The sequence below is a fragment of the Rosa chinensis genome, chromosome 2, assembly GCF_002994745.2.
Source record: "Rosa chinensis cultivar Old Blush chromosome 2, RchiOBHm-V2, whole genome shotgun sequence".
In the NCBI taxonomy this organism is placed as follows: Eukaryota; Viridiplantae; Streptophyta; class Magnoliopsida; order Rosales; family Rosaceae; genus Rosa; species Rosa chinensis.
Genome location: NC_037089.1, coordinates 12,475,490 through 12,494,228, shown reverse-complemented (window position 1 = coordinate 12,494,228; position 18,739 = coordinate 12,475,490). Strand labels below are relative to the sequence as shown.

The following is an 18,739-nucleotide window of genomic DNA, read 5'->3' as shown; positions in this document are numbered from 1 at the left end:
TAAAATGTAAACAATAATTATTCTTAATCACTAAAACTACAAATCAGACTGCTCTTATTTCAATACACGAGTTACATGAGTTAGATCCTATATATGACTTTTGCTCGCACCAGTTACCACAATTATCACATTCTGCTAAATCGGGTGCAGGTGCACGTACATCATACCCTACGCTGTACCCGACGACTTTCCAGTTTTGATTGCCGGAAAGCTAGTGAGCTACTTTGGATTTTGGTGATAAACACAACAAGATTGATAGGTGAAGTGGGGCCGAAGCAAAGCTAAGCAGGAGGAGGAGGCAACCGGCGGCAGCTACCAGCTTTCCACGTGGCGAGCCGCTTGCTTGGTAGTGGAGGCAGAGTTAGAGTGAGTGAGAGCAAAATATTAAGAACGTCTCCTTTGAAAATGAATTGTAGGGTAAGCAAAGGCAAACACTAGGATCTTTACCATATCTTCAAGGTGGAACTGCCGCCCTTTGAAGCCATTTAGTGGCTTAAAGGCTTTAGGGCTGCCCTAAGAACTTGGCTTAGGCTTAGCTTAACCCCCACAGGATTTAATGGAAGATATTGAATACAGAATAATTAGGTAATAAACAAGTTGAATGCTAGTAGAGCTAGAGGGGCACCCTAATGTTATGAATCACAGGTAGATACCTGGGTGTTGAAAGTAACATGATTGTTACATTAATGGAAAAGTCTATCCCTTAAATGGGTTGCATATTCTATAGGCAATATAGGTTAAGATTTCAGAGTTGGTTGTAACGTGGTAGAATCTTAAATGTTATAAGTCGGAGTGAGATTTTAAATTTTTTTTTTTTTTTTTTTTTGCGAAGAGAGATTTTAAATATTTCAAATGTTTTGCTTATGTGAAACATTTTTTGATATTGATTTATACAACTTCTTTTTGTTAGATTTTTGCTTTTTAGAAAAAAAAAGGAACTATAATTTCATTATAAAAAAATTACTGAGTCTGAGAAATAAAAGTTGAATGATTTTTTGAGGCTCACTAATTTAAACCATAACCTGATCGAAAAATAAAATTATCCAAACAATTGATGTAGAACCTTTTCAGCTTTAGGGCAGCTTAAGAGATACTCAACAATTTTGTCATATACACGTCCAAATGGGGAACATGCAATGCTAATGCTTTTGGCTTAAATCACATTTAAGAGGAATTGTATCAAACTTTCGAGTAATTTTACTTAATATTTCATGAAGATTTATATATTTGAGATTTTCATGTTAAAAATATACGATTACTAGCTAAATGAAGAATTCTTTAATAATATGTGAGAGCCCTTCTAATGAGGATCACTAAAATGAGAACTAGTTGGAGACTTTTGTGTTAAACTTAATTTTTTATCACACTTATGCAAATCAACATGTTTAGATATTTATGTGTAGATCATTTATGCAATATTTCAACCAAATAATTGTGATTCATCAATTATAAACATGAACAGTTCATGTTTGACAGATTTGGTTCGTCCATTAATTTGATCTAGTACGGTACCTTAACCATTAACAATTTGAAATAAAATTTTCAAAAGTAATTTACTCATGCATACATAAACATCTAACGATTGATTTGTCGTAATGTAATCAAAAGTATGTATTCCAAATTATTGATTAGAAAATCCTGAATTAATCCTCATTAAAAAGACTCCCCGTAAGAATTAAGTTTCTCTTAGGTATTCGATCAACTCTCTTCCCATAAGAATTAAACACTAAAATCAAATCGAATGACAAATAACGTATACCATAAGATTATCCAAAGTCGTTTTCCAAAGAAACATTATGGTGTTGAAAACAAGGCAGAGAACAGATGGCTGAGTGGGACTGCGCCGGTCACTGTAACAAGTGAAAGATGGGTTGACTTGAGCCGAGCTGAAGTGAGGCGTGTTTTACTTCCACTCCATGACGGGGATTTTGATTGTGCATGAAGAAAAAACAAGAGAAGGAAAGAACACCGAAAGAGATCTTTGAGCTGTCGTTTCTGTGCAGTTATATACGTTGTGAATTTTTCCGTGTGGTACTCTAATGGATGAGTTTGGGTTTGGGTACTCTCATCCTCTTCCCCATTCCTTCCCCTCAAAACCCCATTCTTTATCTAAATAACTATCTTCAACCCTTCTCTCTATCTATATTCTCTGCTCTGTCTCGCTAAGATCTCTTTGAAGAAATAAGGATCGAGTGATCCGATCACCGTGATATTTGAAGTGATTTATATTGGATAAGGAACGATCTACGTGTTTGTAGGATCTTTGCTGGTTTTAATGTTTGTTGCCAGTTATTGAGGTGAGGCTGCTCTTTCTTCTCTTCTGTTTTTTTTTTTTTTTTTTTTGTGGTTGATTATGGTGTAAAGTAAATAAGTAATGGAATTGAGTCTTGAATTTGTGAATTGGGTATTGGGGTGTGAGTTTTGGAGGGGTTGGGTTTGAAAGTTTGAGACTTTTTTTTTGGTGTGAATGGGATTGGAGAATTGCTGGGTAAGGAAGTAAAGGACGAGAGATTAGGACTTTGGGAGCTGGCAGAGTGTACAGAGTGGGGTTTTATGTAAAGAGAAGAAGGCAGAAAGTGGAAATGAAATTGTTTATAATTTGAAAAAGTAGGAGAAAAGTAACAAGAATAACATAAACTAGGAACAGGGTGACTGGAAAAGATCAAAACCCAGAAGTAGAAGGGGCAAGTAAGAATTGATTCTATTCAAAAGAGAGGTCTTTTATACCTGCATATTGTGTTTTACTTATTGCACGTCATGCTATTTAATTTTTCTCACTTGGCTATATTTCCTGTTCCAACCAGCTTTTTTCTGTAAGGAATCATGTTGTTCATAGTAAACTTTGTTGGTTTTGAAAGTCATTTCGAGGTTTCTGTGGCTCAAGTTATGATGGGTATTGAGTGATTTAGATTATTATATGGTGATTTGCAGGGAAATGGCAACTTTAGTGGAGCCTCCGAATGGAATCAGGCAACGGGGGAAGCAATATTACTCAATGTGGCAAACGTTGTTCGAGGTTGATTCCAAGTATGTTCCGATCAAACCCATAGGGAGAGGAGCATATGGTGTAGTCTGCTCGTCCATCAACAGGGAAACGAATGAGAAAGTTGCAATCAAGAAGATCCATAACGTGTTTGAGAACCGCATTGATGCATTGAGGACACTGAGGGAGTTGAAGCTACTTAGAAATATCCAGCACGAGAATGTGATTGCTTTGAAGGATGTTATGATGCCTATCCACAGGACAAGTTTCAAGGACGTGTATTTTGTGTACGAGCTCATGGATACTGATCTTCACCAAATTATAAAGTCTTCACAGCCACTTTCCACTGACCATTGCAAATACTTTCTATTTCAGGTATTAGATTTCTCTAAACTATTGTTATGTTCACTCATTTGTTCTTCTTTCAAGTAGTCATCCTAGTTAGTTAATGCTAAATTTCTGCTGTACTAATTCATGGAGACGTCCATGGTTCTGGGAAAAAGGAACACAAACTTAATGACTAGAACGCATCAACTAAAGTGTATTTTAACCAAGTATGAGAGACATTGCAGCCTCTTACATTTTCGTATGTGGAACTCAGCACTTGGGCTTGAGAAAATGTGATTCCACGTATACCAAGTATCAGTTAATTTTGAGCTCTATTGCTTCTAGTAATTATTAATTTGGAGTATGCATTGCAGCTGCTTAGGGGGCTCAAGTATCTTCATTCAGCAAACATTCTTCACCGAGACTTGAAGCCTGGGAACCTGCTCATCAATGCTAACTGCGACTTAAAGATATGTGATTTTGGGTTGGCCCGAACCAGCAGAGGTAATGACCAGTTCATGACAGAGTATGTTGTCACTCGCTGGTATCGTGCACCAGAGCTGCTACTGTGCTGTGACAATTACGGAACATCCATTGACGTCTGGTCGGTAGGATGTATCTTTGCTGAGATTCTTGGCCGAAAGCCAATCTTTCCCGGAACTGAATGCCTCAACCAACTAAAACTAATTATCAATGTTCTTGGTAGCCAGCATGAACCTGATCTCGCATTCATTGACAATCAGAAAGCCAGGAAGTTCATCAAGTCACTGCCCTATTCAAGGGGGACACATTTCTCCCGTCTGTACCCTCAAGCCGATCCTTTGGCTATAGATTTGTTGCGAAGGATGCTTGTGTTTGATCCAACTAAGAGAATCACCGTCTCGGAAGCACTCCAACATCCTTACATGTCAGGGCTATATGATCCCAGAAGCAATCCTCTTGTTCATGTTCCGATCAACCTCGACATAGATGAGAGTTTAGGCGAACATATGATTCGGGAGATGATGTGGAACGAGATGCTTCACTACCATCCAGAAGCTGCTTCTTCCGACCCTTTTACCTAGGTAAATGTCAAAAGGCTTTAATTCCTCAACAATGTAATGTTTCTTTGTGGGCATTTGAGAAAATATAAGGTGTTAGTCCTGATATTGGTTTTACCAAGATTTTGTTTCACGTTGTCTGTTTGGTAGTTTGAGGTCTCTGCAACGGGACATTGCTATCTTGTAACTCTGTATATAACTATGCTTGTTTATCCCTAGTCTGAGACTATGGTCCTGTATTATCGATCATGTAAGGCACTTCCTTTGAGAAACTGAAGGAATTGAATAAAATTGCATCTGTTCTTTTCCTTCCTCTCCTCCGTGCATGGTCATTTACAGTTGCTCATTCTTCCACAAAATGCAGAGTGAATTCCTTTCATGTGTTGTCCAACTCATGACAACCGTCTACTTGCACTTTTTAGGGTTTCTTGTTGCTCTCGACTTTGAGCCCTTCAATGTGATCACAGCCAAACTCATTTCTTTCAAGTTTCGAATGCTACTATCCTTCTGAAACCCTGTTAACACTTGACATACCCTAGTTTTGAGGTGTCGGAGAACTGGATTTCAGCTCAAACAGAATGTTGGTTCTCTTGATTAAGTACTGTATTGGAGAATGAAATTGGGTATGTGTCAATTCTAGCCTTTCCTTTGCTCTAGCTGTAATGTCATAAGCGGTGAAATGGATTTGAGATCAAAATGTGGGTTTGTTTTTGGATGATAAAAGCCCAATGCAAAGTACAAGGTCCAAGACTACCACTATAAACACAGGCCGGCTCAAAGCCTAAAGGGCATGTTCCATCGGCTGTGATGAAGCCCAAAGTTTCTTGCTTTAGAACGTACTACAAGTAGTGGTCACCGATGACCTAGTAAACAAGAAATTTATGGTTCCCTGTTCTTATATTTAATATTATGAATTGAAATTTAACATTTAATGACTAAATTAAAACATTGAAACTTACTCTCTCAAAAAAAAACCCTAACGCGCTTGGCTCTCTCCAGTGTGCCGTCTTGCCTTGTCCGACGGCACGCCCTCGTGGCGGCGGCGTCGAACGGGCTTTTCAAGGTGGATGGGTCGTTTGATGGTCCTCTAGTATGCCTAGTCTGTGTGGAGATCAGATGTTGCCGAAATCAGGTGTTGGTTCGCTGGGTTCCGGACGCTATAGATGGGAAAGCCGGTGGGGATTCAGTGGTTTGCAACGGCGGTCGTGGTCTTCAGGGTGCTATCTGGTAGGTCTCCGCCTCGGGGTCTTGCCAGTAGGGATAGATCCGAGCGGCCGGATTGGGTGGGAAGCGGATTTGGATTCGACTTGCCGTTGGTTTGGCCTGGTTGTAGGTCACGGTGAAGCGCCGGTGCTGGGTTTGGTCTGTCTAGTGCTGGGTTGGTTGGCACAGGTCGTGGAATGCAGAGGTAGGGGTGTCGATGGCGGAAGGCGGGCGACGGGATTCCAAGGGAGCAACCGGTGTGGTGGCTGCAAATCTAGACATGGGCTTGGGTTAAGAACTTTGTGGGCCTGGCAAATGCTTTGGGCCCAAACTATTTTAATTTATATTTATGTTCTTTGTTTTTTTTAATTAGAATTGGCTTGGGCCGGGTTATATGTGTTGGGCCCGTGTTGGTGGGAAGTTATTATTAGTTTTCAGGGCTGGGTTTTTTTGATTTTGTTTTTCGGTTTTTAAGTTAGCTATTGGGTCGGTGCACTGCAACTTTTGGCATAGACAATCTTCTCTTCGGCGGTCTAGAGGGTCGTTCCTGTTCTGGAGTTGGGTCAGCAGCGGTGGCGAAAATGTCTGGCTGTGGCATACTAGCATAGACAATCATCCTTGGCCTTCTAGGGGGTCGTTCCTTTCTGGTTTCGGGTCGGAGGTGATGGCGATTTGGAGCATTTGTGGATTGCTGGTGTTGACATTCAGGTAGCAATGGAGTTGGGTTTAGTTTAGTCTCAGGTCTGATGGTCCAGCATTTCACTTTGGTTGGGTTCGAAGTCACAACGAGTGTAGACTTGGTCAATCAAAGGCAGGTCATGAGGACTCTGGGTGGCGAGTTAGTGTTGACGAAGTTGTGAGTTTGGCATTCACTGCTCCTGCGCAAGTTGTCTCTGCCTTTTAGTTGTTGTGTAAGTTTTAGTTTGTAGTTGAGTCAGTCAGTCAGTATGGATTTCTAGTGTGAATTCCAGTGGCCATTTCTGTGTTAGAGATGTTGCCCAAACTCATTGTAACCAGTTCATTATTAATGAAGTCTCTTCTTGATCAAAAAAAAAAAACTTCTATCCTAATGAAAAGATAATGAAAAACTAGTTACTAAGGACAGCGAGTGCAGCACTAGCATAGATTTTACTGGAGGATTTTTTTTTTTGTGGACAGATCGAAAATTAGATGGGAAAAGAAGAGATACCTGACAAGAATTTAGTTCAATTCCGATAGACACAACGAATTATTATCTATCACTAGAAAGAGTATTGTTCGTATTTCTTTTGCCTAAAAGAAGAGCTCCATACAAACTAACAAAGGAAAGAAGAAATAAACATAAGGAAGAGAGTTTGGAGGACTTCTATTATGGAGAAGGCAAAGACGCAACTAATAGAGCCGAGCATCGGCTATGAAGTACAATGTATCCTTATGACGTACAAAGAATAATGTATATCTGAGCTCTTTTAGCAAATTCCTATCATATCAAAATTAAATGATTGGAATTTGGAAATGATGGCCGTATAGCTACAAAAATCAAGAAATATTCTTGCCAGCCTGGTCCATTAGCCTCCAGCTAGCTAATTAATCATGCTTGAATTTATATTAATTCCTTCAAAGAAGTCAAAAATGCATCTATGAAGGTCTTTAATTTCAAAGAAGTTAAGGCGTGTTAACCCTATTATGTGTTGATCATCATGGTGGTTAACACGCCTATACAGTTACATAAGATGCTATTAAATCCGTGACTTATGATTATCTAAAGTCTAAACAAATTTCCTCATACCGCGTCAGAAGATTAGCCACCTCCAAGGCTTCTTTAACCTTATCCTTTCTTCTCTTCATGTCTTGTACATATCAAGCTAGGCACACCTGATTAGGCATCGGGAAAGTTAGTAAGCATGTAGTCATTATATGCTGAAGTATAGCAAGGAAAAGAACTTATTATCAAGCTGCTGCTTTTGAAGAACTTTTGGGCAGACAGATTAAAGAAACAGTACTCACCACCATCCTACTAGAAAAGCATGTCACTCACAAAGTGCATGACAAAAGAAGCACACCATTTGAGACCCAAGGGCAACTTGCAAGTTGCGAGACAATGTGCTTAATTTCTAAGGCACCACAAAGTTGCTTTTGGATCCATTTCTTTCTTCTCGGATATTTCCTTTGTGTTCCTGTTAACTAATCGAATTTGCATAAATACCAAGACGTAAGAGTTTCAGTATCAGTAGAAATTTTAGTACAGTTTTACGGGATTATAGAGAAAATATTAATTCCCTATTGAAATTTCGATAAATATTAATAAGTACCTGTACCTAAAAGTTAGATTTGAAAGTATTTTAAATATTTTTGTAAATCAGTAAGATCAAATTAATCCCTTTATAAATATGTGAAGGAAAGTAAACTTGAAAAGTATAAAGTAACTGTAACCAATTAAGCACATGTATTTCCAAGAGGGATATCCTATGATACTTTTGAGCATGCAATACTTACGTTAGTGGAAACAGAGTAGACTTCAACCAATTACAAATTAGAATAGGACCCAAAAAAACCCCATTATGAAGTTTTCCAGCTAGATCTCTGTTTACACATAAAAGAAACAGAATGCTTTACATTCTCAAATTTATTATGTATAAAATCAGCATAAATACACATGATATAAATAGTTCACCAACAATCCAGGAAGGGTTTTGCTTCGCTCTGCCTTTTTCCTTTCAAAAAAAAACAAACACAGCTAAGCTGCCATTGCTGGCCATGTAAAACCTTATACTTTATCAATTCTTAGGGACCAGCTATCAGAATTCTGACCACACTGCATGTGCCATTGTACTGCTCAGAATCCTCAGATTGCATTTAGCCTTTTCACCCAATTGAATATATTTCTTCCTTAAGTAATTGCAACTTGGAGAATAAGGAAACAAGAAAAAACCTCAACCTAATTTGCCTCACTGATCAAGTACAGAGGACCTGGCCCTTAGTTTGGAGCTGCATTATATATATTAATCATTCCCCTTGTTTCTTAATCTTATATGCTTATCATATTAGTTTCCTAATAGTTTATTCCTTTACAATGGGCATTCCTGATCTATATATTCAACCCTCTACCACCATTCAAAACCTCCTCTTCCTTATCTTTCTTCCTACCATAAAAATTTGGTCTCTCTATCTCTATCTCTCTCTGTTCCACTGGTTCTGAAAACCTGTGTGTTCTTAAAGCTTTGATTGTTGTGTTTTCTCACATACCAATAAAGCTCTCTTAGTTTGGTCCTAGCTTCTCTAATGCTTAATATATACATATCCAGCTCTTCATGTTTGAGCTAGATTGATGTCTCCTGTACTCAGTGAAGTTCTCCTCTCTGGGTTTATGATAAACTCCGCACTCAGACGCAGGACCCATTTAGTTCAATCCTTCTCCGTTGTCTTCCTCTACTGGTTCTACGTTTTTTCATGAACAACTGACCTCAAAACCAAAACCTTAATATATAAACTAGCTTTGCATCACATTTTCTAGACTACTACCCTAGCCTATTTCTTATTTAAGTTGTTTTTACCTTTTTAAACATAATAAGCATCTGCATGGCTACTTCTAGTGGGAACTCATCTGGCTCCAGCGCGCTTCAGATTATGAACTCCGGCTCCGATCAAGAGGGTCTTCATCAGGTCATGGACCAGAGGAAGCGGAAGAGAATGGTGTCTAATAGGGAATCGGCGCGCCGGTCTCGGATGCGAAAGCAGGAGCACCTGACTGATCTGACGGCCCAAGTTGGTCTGTTAATGAAAGAGAACAACCAAATCCTTACAAGCATCAATGTCACAAACCAGCTCTACCTGAACCTTGAGGCTGAGAACTGTGTGCTCAGAGCCCAGATGGCTGAGCTCAGCAACAGGTTGCAGAGTCTGAATGATATTCTGGACTATATTGACTCGAGTAAATGGCTTTTGGAGAATGAAGAAGAAGACTTGAGTGCTCAGTTTGGTGGTGATGGGTTTCTTAATCCATGGAGTAATCTCTGCTTCAATCAACCAGTTGACATGTTCATGTGCTAAACTTAATTGGGTTCATTTGTTTGGTTGATAATGTTTTTTTCTTTTCTTTTTTTTTGAGTTAAATTATTGAAAGGTGTAACTCAGAACACTATGGCATGTGTAAATTTGTTGCTATTATATGAGCCAAGGGTTTTGGATTTGTAATCAATCTTTTATGGGCTTGTTGCAATCAATGGGGAATAAAGAAGTGGAAACACTTTTCGAAAACTGTGTTTGTTTTCTTCTCCAGCTGCATATATTTCCAGTTTTAAATGTTTGATTGCTGCTATGTGATTAGTGATGGCGTATGGGATGAGCCGATGAGCAATATGATTGGAGTTGGACAAAAGAACTAAGCATAGAAAAGTGGCATTATTGTTTACTGGTTTTGTATGGTTTTCATTATTGGACTGTATGGGTAAGACAAATTTAGTGGACTCTAGAGTCTGATATTTAAATTTGGGTGCTTTCTTGGTGGGGGGAAAGCTGTTTGTAAATAATATCCAGAGGAATGCTTTCACATAAACAATGTCGAGGCTCTTTAGCCATTGTTAATGATGATGGTCCAAAATTTTCATATATATGAACACAAAGGTGTGTCGATCGTCACCCTAACTGATTGGTAAAGTTGCCGAGTCTTACAAGTTGTTTTTTTTTTTTTTTTTTGAAAACGAGATACTATGAATTTCAAAAGAATACCATGATCTAAACTCGTAACAATTTAAATTTTAGACAATTCGAACACATATGCACCGATTCAACCGTTCCAAAATCTTCTCTGCTTCTGTTTGCCATCAGCCACATATGTTTGAAATTGTTGTTTGTAATGATATTTGTTAATAAAGTTATGATATATATCAAATTGGATTCTATCTAACCTTCATCACTATCTGATGATGTTCGTACTTTTGATATATATATATATTTTTTTTAAAGGAGCCCGTAGGGCAAATATATATTCATCAAAAGCCAGAATAGACTATTACATACCCTTCCGCTACCATTTATAGACAGACAAGAAGATAGTGGTAGTACCCACAATGGTACATTGAAACTAGACCCACTCATTGTATAATCAATAGTCTACGTAGACATAGTGGGAATCCCCCTTTGGTACTACGCCGGAGGCGCTAGAAAGATCCGGCCCTCCCCACCTAACTCTTTAACCAATAAACCTAGCTTCCTAGAGACCTCAATTGGTGTACACTTAGATCCACTGAGAATTAAGCCGACAAAACCAGACCAAATGCAAAAACTAAATGCACAAAAGTGCCTAGACTGTCCCTGAAAACGGAACATAATTGTAATTTAGACAAAAACTAAATAACATAGTGTTATTTGATATGTTAAAATCAATATTCAATGGTTTATGAATAACTACTTCAAAGAGAAAAACTTACAAAGAGACTACCCTGAAATAAATAAGTCTATCAGCTAATTCTCTACCAAAAAGTAAAAGTAAATTAATATTGTTGGAAGACAAATCCAGTGACATTTCAGAACTTATCGGGAATGAATCTTATTCTCTGTAATTATATCAATATAAAACAAAATTAGAGTTTGACCATAATACTAATGTCAAAAAAGGAAAAAAAGTCAGAAAATGAGTGCCTAATATATATCCTGTTGGCAAGCAAACAGTGCCCATTACCACAGAATTAGGTTTGCTACTTGAGATAGAAAAGACTTCTTTAACAAACCTAATTTGAAGCCATGAGGTCAAGGTTTTAAGAGATAATTAATTTAAACTTAGGCACTATGAGCCTAGATTATTATTAACTATTCTATAGCCAACGTTTATATTGTGGGTTTTGCTTGATAACTAAAGTATACTCGGTCATAGGTATGTACTTGAACACTTGGTCATTGGCTTATTAATCCCTACTTCACAATTTAGACGGCTAGCGAAAGCTAAAAACAAAAAACTGAGAATTGATCTAATAGAGGCATTAACCATCAAGTATACTTTGTAAACCCTAATACCCACTTCACCAACCGAAAGGGCAAGTCTAATTGCACGATTAGTTTTAATATCAAATGGGAGATGATGAAAGCAAGTGGCCAACCAACTATGACAGCAAAGCTAACACGAGCTTAACAAAGTTAAGAATATTCTTTGATCGCTATAGTGTAGGTTTTTCTGTTCTTAAACAAAAGTATGCTTCATCTGCCTACCTAATAAATCATAATGAATGCCGTCCTTGTATTTAAGAAATTAATAATTGCAATTATTGACTGCTAAACTACATATGCATCTATCTATGTGTATAAAACAGAAACTGTCAATATATTATACACCTTTTGAAGTTGATAGGCGCACGCCCTTCTCAGCTAATCAGCCTAATATGGAGTTTGTAGCAGTAAGTCAGTAACATGCTTTAGATTCAACTCTAACTTTCACCTTTTTTCTATTACAAGCAAGTTGTGCAAGAAAATAACAATGTCATGTCACACAGTTATTGAATGGTAAACCTAGACGCACCTGAATCCATTGAAGCATTTGTAAAGCAGTACAAAAATGACCAGGAATCCAACAAGATAGCCTTCTTTGTTTCAAGAGAAAATCACTCTTTATCATTCACAGTCAACCAGTTCATCACATAAAAAGAAGATTATCCATAAAAAAACACTTCCCATTTCTTTTCGGGAATTTGCATCCTTCCTTTAACACAACATCAATACAAGAACATAGAAAATTTACCTATGCCTAGTGTCCTACAAACGAGTATACTTTAAAAGAGGTGATGAGGATCTGAATCATACGGATTTCAAAACTTTGAGACCACTGCCAGTGGCCATTGCTACTCGTTCCCTAGAAAATAAAAAGGCTCATCTTGATTGAGAAATAAACAGTAAACATACAGCACTCGATTATCCTCTATAGATCAAGCCCCAGACTGGGGTCTGCTCTTCTTGATGTAACTCCCAAATCTTTGGGCAACTGCAGCATCATACGATGTATCCCATACCTGAAATTTCAGTATTATAAAATTAGCTATCATCAACCAATGTAGGAAACAACTTCCAAAAGGAAAAACACAAACAAGATCTGAAATGACAGCTCACTTCCAATTTCCCCTTTGAGCCTCCCATGGCCAGCAAAAAGGGGTTATCTTGTGAGAAAGAAATAGAAAACACAGCTCCCTGACAACATTTAGAACAGTGCGACAATCAATCTAATGTGAAAAATAAAATAAAATAAAAAAATAAAAATATATTGAAATCAGTAGAATACATCATCACCGTATACAGTGAACAAATCATATATCACTTACTGCTTTAGGATTCATGGATGCAATGCATGAAGGTTGATTATTTGATAAATCCCAAAGCTTCACCTGCAAGAAATAACCATTGGATAATATGAGAAATAGTGGCTTAATATTAAATCAGAATGGCATACAGAGACGGCAAGGAGGTGTAAGAACTTACCATTTTATCTGTGGATCCAGTTGCAAGAAGCTAGAGAAGAAGAAAAAACATGGCATAAGGATGAGGTTAGAATTCAATGATGCCAAAAGATGAGGAGAAAGAGGACTATACATTAGGTGCCAAAGGATTATAGGATATTCCACAAACAGCTTTGTCGTGTGCATGAAGAGTAAAACTGGGTTTAGATTCAGAAGTAGGAGCAGAAGTGGCGGCCCGAATATCAAAACCTTGGACTGTACCATCTTCAAGACTCACCTGGATGGATCCAAAAGTGAATGGTGATCATCAAATTCCAATTCTTAACTAGCCATAGAAACTGTATCCGAACTAAATGCATGTATAGATGATATATAAACACATCACACAAATGAATAAATAAATAAATACGGTTTAAGGTTGCATATACATGTTAATAATCACGAAAACTGGAAAAAAGTTGTAATTGAAAATGACCGTCTTTAGAGGCCAAAGCACACACCACAAATGAATGCTCAGTGTGTGGATCCCATGCTAAGCTTTCTACATCAGCTGTCACTGTCCACTTATAACCGGAATGTGTTGGCACCCTTCCATCTTTCTGGAATGCATAACAATTGTCAATCCATGAGGAAGGTTTCAACAATCAAGCTCCTTGATAGGGGTTAACTTTCTACAAAACATAAATAGATGAAAAGAAACTACCACTCAAGTGGAAACAATACCAAGACAATTGAATGATCAAAAGATCCACTAAGAAGAACTTGAGGGGCAAAATGATTCCATGCAACCGCCTGAACCTGTAGAAAGTAGTGTGTAGAAGGTAAACATTGAAGCCAAACAACTCAAAACCTGAACATATCTTAAAATTTCTGTAGCACACTGTCCAAGCATTGATATCAGGATAAAGCATGTAATCGTTATTCAGTAAAAAATCCTTGCCTTGTCTGTATGATGCTCCATAGTAATGTTACATTTTCCAGTAGCCACATCCCAAATTTTAACTTGTTTGTCAGCACTTGCACTGGCCAGTATATTTCTGTTTACCAAAAATGTTCAGAATATAAACATTCCACTGATGCAATAACAGGTCGTACAAAATTTTTAAAAAGTGAACAAACCTGTACTCCTTATTCCAAGCAAGCCCCAGAACAGAATCTGTGTGACTGTCTTCTTTGTATTTGATTGAGGTCTAACAGAAAAGAAGTTGTAAAATTGGTAAAAGTGACAAAGAGTTGCATCCTTACCAACCCAAATATTGAAGGAACTGAGGCCAAACCTTTTTTCCTTTCTTTTTCTTCTTCTCAGCAATACCACCCAGGACCACACATGGTTGTACTTCATCAATCTAGAAAAACAAGAACATTCTTAGAAATCATATAACATCTTCATGTCTTCATGTCAATGAGACTACTATAAGTAAACAACATACAATGTCAAGATCCCATATCTCAATGGTAGGTTCACCCATCAAACCAACAGCTATAAAATTCCCTGCAACATATACAAATATACACTTAGACTTCAATAAATAGAAAGATAAATCATGCAGAAACCAGAAAGTGCATCTAGATTTTAATAAATAGATCTACATTTTGAAAATGAAATTGCTATGAAGGGGGGAAAAAGTGGGAAAAAAAGACAACAATGCACGACATTCAGCTGCAACCAAATAGAGAGCTAATTGTCAATGTTTACGAGTAATATGGATGCATATAGTCAACAAGTTTCAACCAAAATACATAAAAAGCACACAACTCGCACCTTTGTCTCCACCTTTGAGAGGGCAATCAAGCCATGCTGTGCAAAGGGGAAATGCTGAAATGATGATGTCATGGTGAACATAAACATCTGGTTCACCATCTTCTGTTTCAGTATACAGCCAAATCTGCTCATACATAATTCAAGAATTATTAGTGCCAGACAGAGAAAAAGAAATGAAACAAAAAGTTTCAACCAAGTATTACATGCCTCAAGCTGACTGATATCATCCTCATTGCGAGCACAAACTATGACTGCATCATTTGGGTTGATGGTCATGTCCTCACTATCTTCAGAATCCTCGTCCTTTGGAACAGATAAATGTAAACAAAAACCAATTTACTCTTCTAGCCTCACAATACAGGGAAATAAAACAAAAACAAGGGCACATTAAGTTAAAAACTTACATCATCCTTGTCCTTCTTGAGATATGGATCCATATCATTACTTGGGTAGTAAAGGTCCCCATACCCACCACTAAACAGATCAATGCCTGTAGTCAAATATAAAAAAAGATGCACTGTGAGGTTTAAAATCTTAATGACATTTTTAAGAGGAAACATATGGTACTAAACCACTCTAAACTAAATCAAATTACTATTAGTAACTTTAACAATGCTTCAAGTTCAACCTTGTCTTACAGTTTCATTGCCCCCTTCCAATGCCACCATTTTAATTGACATGGGAAATCCATATAATAAAACCATCTAACCAAGAACCAAAGCTAATAACCACTTGATAGATTTTACTATCTTTCGAGTTTAACCTTGACTGACATTCTGACTGTCCATTTAAACACCTCCAGTTTAAGCATTCCATAAAACGAAAATAAACAAAACGAAGATCAAATTGAAATACCATCATTATCCTCCTCGTCATAATTATCCATGTCAAGTTCCTTCAATCCTTCGGTAATGTCATCATAATTGCTCCCTGATTTAGTCACTTTGGAAGCTCTGCCGAGTGCTTTCGCTACCTCTAATGCCTGCGAGACTTCACCACCCTCACTGGTGGTTTCAACCTCCATTTCTCCCTCATCATCCTCATCGTTTCCACCACCATCTCCACTGCAAAAACAACACCCACCATTACTCTCGCAGACCCATATAAAAGACGCAGCTTCTTGACCATTAGACACACACATTGCACCTACACTGACTGAAAAATTCAATCTTTTCCTATTTGTTATATAAAGACTCCATCTTTTAGGGAAAGTAAAGACACCCAACAATTTGTTTCAACCAAAGTGGACATCTTTGGCCAAGAATTAACCAAAAACAATCAAAAAAGTTGAGAGCATAGACTGAGCAGCTATCAAAACAGAAAAAAAAAAAAAAAAAAAAAAAAAAAAACAGAGGAACCAAAAACGATAGAAAGAGAAAGACAACAAGGAATTGAAGAGGTTCACCTTTTGTCTAAGATACCAGATTTTATTAACTCATCGATTTCTTCTTGGGTGGGCGGCTCAGCGACTGCGGGGACTGGCTTTGAAACTCCTTTGGGCACCCAGGAAACTGCCGATATCATCTCTTCTTCTTGTTTTCCTCGGTTGAGTTGAAATTGATGAAGGTGAAGGAGGTTTGGGAGGTATGAAACTTGGCGGTGGAGCTAGGTAGAGTGTCAAATCCTGCGGCCGCTCGCGAGCTTTGATAGTTTTTTGTGTTGGGTTTTTTTCTCTATTCCTCTGCTACGATCTTGTGTTTGGACGCCAAACCTGCACCATGGGCTCTTTGGTGTTTTGGGCTTTATTGGCCTGTAAACAGTTATCATAGTGTATCTTGCTGTTTTTTCTTTGCTTTTCCTTCTTTCGTTTTCCTTTATTTGCTTTCTTTATGATGTCGTTTGAGTATTTTGATTCTCCTTATTTTGTGGTGCTGTAATCGGTTCACGGTTTTAATATACGGTTGCCATGGTATTAGGCGAGGAAATGCGTTTGAAGGCTTTGCTTTGGTTAGGGATGTTCGAACTTTGATGATACTTTTTGTATGGAGGAGCTAGGGAAGAGCTTTAAAACTTCAAAAAAAAATTCATGTTTGATCCTCAAAAATAATTGCACACTAAAATTTATTAACTCATTAAGACATGAAGACGGTACGTATGTACAAAATTAAGGGTGGGCTAAGGTGTGATGCAGCTCACCCCAACTTTTTTATTAAAAAAAAAAATTAATTAATATACATATATTATCATAACACCCTGACCAATTGCATTTTCATTAAAAATCTATTGTGCTAACCTAGCCGCACATACGCGAGAGAGAGGAAAACTCTAGTTCACAAAACCCTATTTTTGGTTGCATGGAGGACGTCGACAAGATGGCAGTGCGCCTGACTACATCCTTGGGACTGGCGGCTGAGCACCGGCCGGTGGACTTGCAGCCTTCTCATGGTGAAGGATTACATCGATCACAGACTTACCTTGTGGGGAAACTTTTGACAGCCAGAGCTTTCAACAAAAGATCTTTCATGGGAATGTTTCAGCGAGCATGGCGGCTGAATGGTCGATACACCGTCCAGGAGCATGATGATTGTTTTCTCTTTACCTTGTCGGACCCAACTAATTGTAACCGGATTCTCCGGGGTGGTCTATGGGGTTTTGATAGAGCTCCGGTGGTTTTGGCACCATATGACGGAGTTGGAGCAATCAAAGATGTGCCGCTTGCTACACTAGCTTTCTGGATCAAGGTGTGTGGACTACCGCCGGATTTTCACACGGATCGCTGTCTTAGGAGGGTTGGCAGTGCCATGGGTCGATTTGTTCAAAATGACACCACAGAGTTTGATGCAGGAAGAATTTGGATTCTGGTTGAGTTGGACCTGCTGCAGCTTATCATCTATCGATGTACCTTCATGGTAGATGATGGTATTGTGGTGGATTTAGAATTCTTCTTCTAGAATTTGTATGGCCTGTGCAAAGATTGTGGACTTGTCACTCATGTTGGTTTATCGTGTTCTGGAACTCCTTTGCTAGTAGAGCTGCAAACTGATACTCTTTTAGCACGTTGGAATATAAAGCGTGCCATGAACAGGTAGATGTGATACAGTCGGCTGGGCCAATGTTGGTTTTTAAGGCACAGAATACCCCCTAGTTAGGTTAGAGAGATTTATGCCGACTACTAAACCCAAGGTGAGGAAAGAAATACGACGTCGGAGTCCTTCTGTTGATAGTGGAGAGGGTAGCTGTGGGATGCAGACAGACTCAAATGCGACGGAGCTGGATGGTGGTATTGAGTCAAAGTCTGATGGCTCGAGTAGGGGGACAGTTGGAGCAGACAGTTTGACATAACATGCACCAAATCATGCAATGAATTCTCCTAGTTGTGGAATGCGTCGTAAGCGTGTGGATGAGGATGAGATTTCTTCAAAGAAGATGAGATTGAGCTTGGCAGTTGGAAGAACTAACCTGGATGTTATGATCATGGGTTTGTGCAATGTGAAGCCTGCCAAGAAGGTATACAAGAAGAGAGGCAGGCCGAAATGTACAAAAAACAAAGCCAAGGAGCTCAAGGTTGTTCAAGCTTCTCCTATGAAAAAGTCCCCATAAAAGAAGAGCAAGTCGATCTCCAAGAAAAGAGGAAAAGTTGGTGAATGGTTTGCCAGAATTTACTTTTGTTGAGGTTGTCAATGGTCCTAACCCATCTAAGCGGAAGGAACCTATAGTTGCTTAGTAGGTGATCGTAGTTTTGATTGTCTATGCTAGTAAGAATGTCTCTATGAGTCTTGTGGAAGTGCTTAGCTTTAGTGTACCACAAATGCGTGCTCGGCGTTTAAGGTTAGGTAGAATAGATTGCTTGCAAGGTGAGGTATTTTTATGTGGCATAGACTACTCTGAGCATAAATGTATTATTGAAGTAGTTTTCTCTACTATTCTTGATCTATGAACCGGGGTATACTATTGGTATATATGCTACCATTTTATAAAAAAAAAAAACAAAAAAAATTGCATTTTCATTTTGTTTAATAAAAATTGCATTTTCATTTTGTTTAATTACATATAGCATTGGCTTTTG

At 38.2% G+C, this 18,739-nt stretch overlaps 3 protein-coding genes across 3 annotated transcripts; 2 read left to right on the top strand and 1 right to left on the bottom strand.

The window, feature by feature from the left end:
- Positions 1 to 1,907: 1,907 nt before the first annotated feature.
- On the top strand, positions 1,908 to 4,646 carry LOC112187594 (mitogen-activated protein kinase 7). The gene is made up of 3 exons (XM_024326458.2): positions 1,908 to 2,297; positions 2,932 to 3,358; positions 3,685 to 4,646. The coding sequence occupies exons 2-3, from the start codon at positions 2,936 to 2,938 to the stop codon at positions 4,372 to 4,374; spliced, it is 1,113 nt and encodes a 370-aa protein (XP_024182226.1). The 5' UTR covers positions 1,908 to 2,297; positions 2,932 to 2,935; the 3' UTR covers positions 4,375 to 4,646.
- Positions 4,647 to 8,546: 3,900 nt separating this feature from the next.
- Positions 8,547 to 9,789, top strand: LOC112187064 (bZIP transcription factor 44). Its single transcript, XM_024325698.2, has one exon. It carries the CDS (start codon positions 9,112 to 9,114, stop codon positions 9,580 to 9,582), a length of 471 nt encoding a protein of 156 aa, XP_024181466.1. The 5' UTR covers positions 8,547 to 9,111; the 3' UTR covers positions 9,583 to 9,789.
- Positions 9,790 to 12,105: 2,316 nt separating this feature from the next.
- Positions 12,106 to 16,526, bottom strand: LOC112187063 (periodic tryptophan protein 1 homolog). The gene is made up of 16 exons (XM_024325696.2): positions 16,139 to 16,526; positions 15,589 to 15,797; positions 15,138 to 15,223; positions 14,941 to 15,036; positions 14,734 to 14,857; positions 14,402 to 14,463; positions 14,249 to 14,317; positions 14,091 to 14,161; positions 13,912 to 14,008; positions 13,695 to 13,769; positions 13,472 to 13,570; positions 13,105 to 13,248; positions 12,994 to 13,023; positions 12,837 to 12,899; positions 12,628 to 12,705; positions 12,106 to 12,530 (listed from the first exon to the last, which is right to left on the bottom strand). The coding sequence occupies exons 1-16, from the start codon at positions 16,255 to 16,257 to the stop codon at positions 12,447 to 12,449; spliced, it is 1,506 nt and encodes a 501-aa protein (XP_024181464.1). The 5' UTR covers positions 16,258 to 16,526; the 3' UTR covers positions 12,106 to 12,446.
- Between the last annotated feature and the right edge of the window lie 2,213 nt (positions 16,527 to 18,739).

What these genes read in the sequence shown, in the direction of transcription:
- LOC112187064 (XM_024325698.2), top strand. Translation starts at nt 9,112, where the DNA reads ATGGCTACTTCTAGTGGGAACTCATCTGGCTCCAGCGCGCTTCAGATT.
- LOC112187594 (XM_024326458.2), top strand. Translation starts at nt 2,936, where the DNA reads ATGGCAACTTTAGTGGAGCCTCCGAATGGAATCAGGCAACGGGGGAAG. An exon ending in GCAAATACTTTCTATTTCAG is followed by an intron (nt 3,359 to 3,684) that starts GTATTAGATTTC and finishes TATGCATTGCAG; the next exon opens with CTGCTTAGGGGGCTCAAGTA.
- LOC112187063 (XM_024325696.2), bottom strand. Translation starts at nt 16,257, where the DNA reads ATGATATCGGCAGTTTCCTGGGTGCCCAAAGGAGTTTCAAAGCCAGTC. An exon ending in AGATATGGGATCTTGACATT is followed by an intron (nt 14,318 to 14,401) that starts GTATGTTGTTTA and finishes TTGTTTTTCTAG; the next exon opens with ATTGATGAAGTACAACCATG. An exon ending in CTGGATCCACAGATAAAATG is followed by an intron (nt 12,900 to 12,993) that starts GTAAGTTCTTAC and finishes TATTTCTTGCAG; the next exon opens with GTGAAGCTTTGGGATTTATC.